This window comes from Pelophylax lessonae (assembly GCF_965119305.1).
Source record: "Pelophylax lessonae genome assembly, chromosome: 4".
NCBI classification, from domain to species: domain Eukaryota; kingdom Metazoa; phylum Chordata; class Amphibia; order Anura; family Ranidae; genus Pelophylax; species Pelophylax lessonae.
The window spans coordinates 609,139,946-609,145,941 of NC_138771.1; the positions used below are offsets into that span (position 1 = coordinate 609,139,946).

Sequence of the window (5,996 nt, forward strand, 5' to 3'; positions counted from 1 at the left end):
GATGTTACACTCTCCAGCTTGTCTAATCAGACCCCACAGACATAGTGGATGACAGATCAGTGTACTGGCCCACTCCCTGTACCGTGTGATCGCTGTGACCAATCACAGCAGATCACATGACAATTGTACACAATGGATAGCTTCCATCCATGCCATTCATTGTGTACTATTGTGTTGTTCTCTGTTATTGGTCACAATGATCACATAGTATCGACAGGACTAATCACAACCCATCTGTACCATGTGATTAGCTGTGGCCAATCACAGCTAATCACAATAGTAAACAATGAATAAATTGATTTCATTCAGTACAAATAATTGTTTATAACAGTGATATTGGCTGTTATCAGCAATCATAGTGTGCAAAAAAAAAAAAAAACCCTGATCACCTCCCTAGAGTAGTACAGTGTTACTATGGTAAAATTGTGCTCTGGACGTGGACGGTATGCAAAAAAAAAAAAAAATCGTCAAATAAGAAAAAAAAATATTAAAAAAGAAAAACAAATATTAAAAAAATATTAAACATGTTTTTAATTATTTCTTTTTTTAGGCTCGGTTCACACTTATGCGATGCGGGAAGGCTGCGAATTCGCAGCCTGTTCCCGCATCGCAAACGCACCCCTGGCAGTTCACACTGCCATATGTGATACGCTGGGGGTGTCAATGAAATCTTAACGACACCCCCAGTTTGATCGCATATCGCAGTGCGATCTTGCAGTTCGCACAGGATCGGATCGCACAAGTGTGAACCACTGTGCGATCCGATCCTGATGCGGCTGCAAAAAAGGGTCCTGTGCGTCTTTGCTGCGGGTGCGGTGCGAATTTAGCCATACAAAGTGTATGGCTAAACTCGCACCGCACAGCCGATCGCATGTAATGAAGGAGCAGTGCGCTCCGACATTACATGCGATCGCCGCAACCGCACATATGTGAACCGGCACTTACAAACTGTCACCAGTCAGGCTGGGTTCACACTGCCACATGGAGTGGCTCACAGCAGGGGTCCGGGTGTGTCCTTGTTCACAGTTTCAGGTCTGATTTCAGTCTGAATTTTTGTCTGAATTCAGACCTGAAACAGACCCAAAGATGCACAGGACTCCTGTGCAATTGGCACTGGAGCCATTCCGGAGATATGTGGACCGCCTCCATAGAGAGCTGGTAACAATCTGCTGACATGCGAATTGGATGCAGGCAAACTCACCCAGCCTCAGGGTCCCTGATCACCACCACACCAGTTATATTATCACACTGTACTGTACTAGTGACAATATGTTAAAAATAAAAATATTTTGATTTCATTTCCTAATTTTCCTAACATTTTTTACAAATAATGACAACTTCAAAAACTGGCAATGCCTATTATTAAATACCTTGGACAGTCTACTTTCCAAAAATGGGTAATGTGGGGGATATTTGTACTGTCCTGGCATTTTTGGGCATCAAGAAATTATAAGGGCCATCAGTACATCAGGAATGATCAATTTTCAGATACATACAATAGTTTGTGGACTCTATAACTCTCCTACAGACTAAATAATATGCACTGATTTGGGTTATTTTCACCAAAGAAATGTAGCAGAATACAGTTTGGCCTAAATGTATGAAGAACAATTATTCATTTGTAAAATTTAATAGCAGAAATGGAAAAAAAAGTTTTTTTTTTCCAAAATGTTTTTTTGTTTTGTTTATTTAATAAATAATAATAATAATAATAATAAATAAAAAAAAAACAACCCAGTGGTGAATAAGGACAATCAAAAGAAAGCTCTATTTGTGTGAAAAAAAATGCTAAAACTTTCATGAGTGCTGTGTTGCACGACCGCACAATTGTCAAAGTGTGACAGCGCTGAAAGCTGAAATTTGGCCTGGGGGGTGAAACTGCCCGGCATCGAAGTGGTTAAAGGAGTACTTTTTTTCCACTACACTTTTACTGCTTATTGAACCAAGAAACAACCTTTCAGGCAAAATAATAAAATTAGTTTCAATCAATCAAACAAGAAAGGTTTAAAGTGCAAACAACAAACGACTTTACTTATAAAAAATTAACAAATAACAAATAGCAAACATAAAACATAACAGTGCCAATAAGGAAATTGTTTCCAGGAAAACAGTGCCTTGTGTACAAAACAATAATGATCCTCAAATAGGATTAATAAAATAACTAAAAGTGCAAAATAAACCATTACAGGGAGGGGCGGTGACCACTGGGCAGGCATATCGCCCTGATAGTGCTTTCTGAGGAAAGATGGCGTAACCCCCAGTCCTTTCCTGCTGGCAGATGATATTAACACCAGTTCTTTCCTGAGGGAAGTTGGTATTACCGCCAGTTCTTCTCCTGCCGACAGAAGGTATTACCCCCAGTCCTTTCCTGCAGACAGATTGCATTACCCCAGGTCCATTCTTTTGCCAGATGGAATTACCACCAATTCATTCCTGTGGGCAGATGGCGTTAGCCCCAGTCCTTTCCTGCTGGTAGATGGCATTACCAACGCTCCATTCTATTTCCAGATGGAATTACCACTAATTCATTCTTGAGGGCAAATGGCATTAGCCCCAGTCCTTTCCTGCTGGTAGATGGCATTACCCCAGGTCCATTCTTTAGCCAGAGGGAATTACCACCAATTTATTCCTGAGGGCAAATGGCATTAGCCCCGGTCCTTTCCTGCTGGTAGATTGCATCCCCAGCTCCATTATATTTCCGGATGGAATTACCACCAATTCATTCTTAAGGGCAAATGGCATTAGCCCCAGTCCTTTCCTGCGGGTAGATGGCATTACCCCAGGTCCATTCTTTTGCCAGATGGAATTACCACCAATTCATTCCTGAGGGCAAACGGCATTAGCCCCAGTCCTTTCCTGCTGGTAGATGGCATTACCCCAGCTCCATTATATTTCCGGATGGAATTACCACCAATTCATTCTTAAGGGCAAATGGCATTAGCCCCAGTCCTTTCCTGCTGGTAGATGGCATTACCCCATGTCCATTCTTTTGCCAGATGGAATTACCACCAATTCATTCCTGAGGGCAAATGGCTTTAGCCCCAGTCCTTTCCTCCTGCCAGATGGCATTATCCTCGGTCCTTTCTTGGGGGAGATAGTATTACCCTCAGTCCTACCCTGGGGGGGGGGGGTTATTTCCCTCAGTCCTTCCTGGCTAGAAGTTGGCATTATTGTCAGACTTATTTTTTTGCTAGCAGTTGGCATTACCCCTGTCCCTTTTCTGCATCATAAACGAAAATGCTTTAGTCCTTTTCCACACCACAGCTTGAAATCAACCCCCCCCCCTCCCCCCCCAGTCCTTTTCTGCACCACTGTTGGATGGAAATGCCCCCAGTTCCTTCCTGCCGCACAGATGTAAAATGACCACAGTCCCTTTTTGCCCAAAAAATTTTAACTTCCCAATTACCTTACCCTGGGCACGGCTGAGGTCACTGACTTATTCATTGCCCCTTAGGAAAATTGGCACTGGCTGCAGTCTTGTAGACAGAGGTGTATTCCTTCTTCGTCATGGGGCAGAACCTCCTAGTGTGAGCTTTTTCACCACTGGCGCCACACTGTGGACAGATGTAGGATCTGAGAACAGGGCAGATGATGTTACCCTCCCGATCTCTCAGGTTGTGCGCACTGTAAATCCTCCAGTGTTCTCCATTGTGCTTGCAGAAGGTGCACTGGAAGCGTTCAGACATCCACTTTGGACGATCAGAGGGGCCATTCCGAATTGGCTCTGCCAAGGTCCTCTTTGGACGTCCAGAGGGGCCATTCCGAACTGGCTCTGCCGAGGTGGTACCATAGGAAGGCACTGGGAGCTCCTCCTGCCGCTCCAAGTCCTCTTGGCTCGAAGTGCTCTTTAGGACGGTATGTAGTCCTAGATAGTCCTTCCAGATAGAAAACTGGGGGGCACCCGACCTCTGCTCCATGTCTCTGCACAGCCTGGCCATCGAGTCTAAGCGAAGCCCCTGAGATATCCTCCTCCTTCTGTCCTCCTGAGAGTACATGGCAAGATCTGACAACTCCCAACTCTGCACCTTCCTATAAACTCTCCCCACCCCAAATAACGACTGTCCCACCACAAAAAAAATCCTTATCAGACAAACATGGAGGTGACCCCAGACAAGAGGACTCCAGACTCTGTGGCTCTAGTCCACACCTGGCTTGGCTACAAATTGTTTGGAGGAACTGTGAAATGATTGCTTTGTGCGTTTCATTCCATGATACACTAATAAATGTCATAACCCCATAGAAGTCCATCCTATCCATCAAAATAGGAGAACCCAATCATCTAAATCTCAGATATATAAGATCCAAAAGGTTCAATGTTCACCATAGGTGGAATTTATAGTTAGTTATAATATTTTATTGTTTTTTTTATCTTATTATTCAGGTTTATTATTTTATGTCTTGCATTACATACAGTTTAATATCTATCTATCTATCTATCTATCTATCTATCTATCTATCTATCTATCTATCTATCTATCTATCTATCTATCTATCATTGGTTTTCTGACTTATTTTATATATATATATATATATATATATATATATATATATATATATATATATATATATATGTTGTTATTATATTTTATTTATTTTTTCACTCTTTTTTCACTAATAATATATAGATAGATTTGTTATATACTCTCTCTTTTTTCTATCTGTTCCCCTTTTTTATATCTATCTATCATTTGGTTTTCTGACTTATTATATATATAGATACATATACATATATACATATATGTATATATATAATAAATAAATATATATATATATATATATATATATATATGTTGTTATTATATTTTATTTATTTTTTTCACTAATAATATATAGATAGATAGATTTGTTATATACTCTCTCTTTCTTCTATCTGTTCCCCTTTTTTATATCTATCTATCTATCTATCTATCTATCTATCTATCTATCTATCTATCTATCTATCTATCTATCTATCTATCTATCTATCTTTCTATCTATCTATCTATCTATCTATCTATCTATCTATCTATCTATCTATCTATCTATCTATCTATCTATCTATCTATCTATCTATCTATCTTTCTATCTATCTATCTATCTATCTATCTATCTATCTATCTATCTATCTATCTATCTATCTATCTATCTATCATTTGGTTTTCTGACTTATTATATATATATATATATATATATATATATATATATATATATATATATATATATATATATATATATATATATATATATATATATGTTGTTATTATATTTTATTTATTTCTTTCACTCTTTTTTTCACTAATAATATATAGATAGAAAAAAGAGAGAGTATATAACAAATCTATCTATCTATATATTATTAGTGAAAAAAAGAGTGAAAGAAATAAATAAAATATAATAACAACATATATATATATAAGTCAGAAAACCAAATGATAGATAGATAGATAGATATAAAAAAGGGGAACAGATAGAAAAAAGAGAGAGTATATAACAAATCTATCTATCTGTTCCCCTTTATCTATCTATCTATCTATCTATCTATCTATCTATCTATCTATCTATCTATCTATCTATCTATCTATCTATCTATCTATCTATCTATCCATCCATCCATCCATCCATCCATCCATCCATCCATCCATCCATCCATCTATCTATCTATCTATCTATCTATCTATCTATCTATCTATCTATCTATCTATCTATCTATCTATCTATCTATCTATCTATCTATCTATCTATCTATCTATCTATCTGTAGTGTTAAGTTATGGTAACACACTATAGAAACATTTGGCGAAAGATCGTCTGGTTTTCCATGATGTTTCACAGCAAATTGGAACCAAAGATGGAAATCATGTTCAAAAATGATGGTATGACAAAGGCATTTTTTTTGTTTATTGTTTCTGATCATGCGCAGCCTTTCATATCTGTTTTTTCTCAAATGCCAACCGTACGAAAACAGTACACAATAAACGAAAATCATTTGTTCTGATCTCTTACGAGAAAACTTTCGAT

The 5,996-nt window shown here is 38.1% G+C and overlaps 1 protein-coding gene across 1 annotated transcript; it reads right to left on the reverse strand.

Annotated features, from left to right (window-relative positions):
* Window positions 1-3,440: 3,440 nt before the first annotated feature.
* NANOS3 (nanos C2HC-type zinc finger 3) lies at window positions 3,441-3,938 on the reverse strand (the record flags this gene model as incomplete). The annotated part of the gene is made up of 1 exon (XM_082253733.1): window positions 3,441-3,938. The coding sequence occupies one exon, from the start codon at window positions 3,936-3,938 to the stop codon at window positions 3,441-3,443; it is 498 nt and encodes a 165-aa protein (XP_082109859.1).
* Between the last annotated feature and the right edge of the window lie 2,058 nt (window positions 3,939-5,996).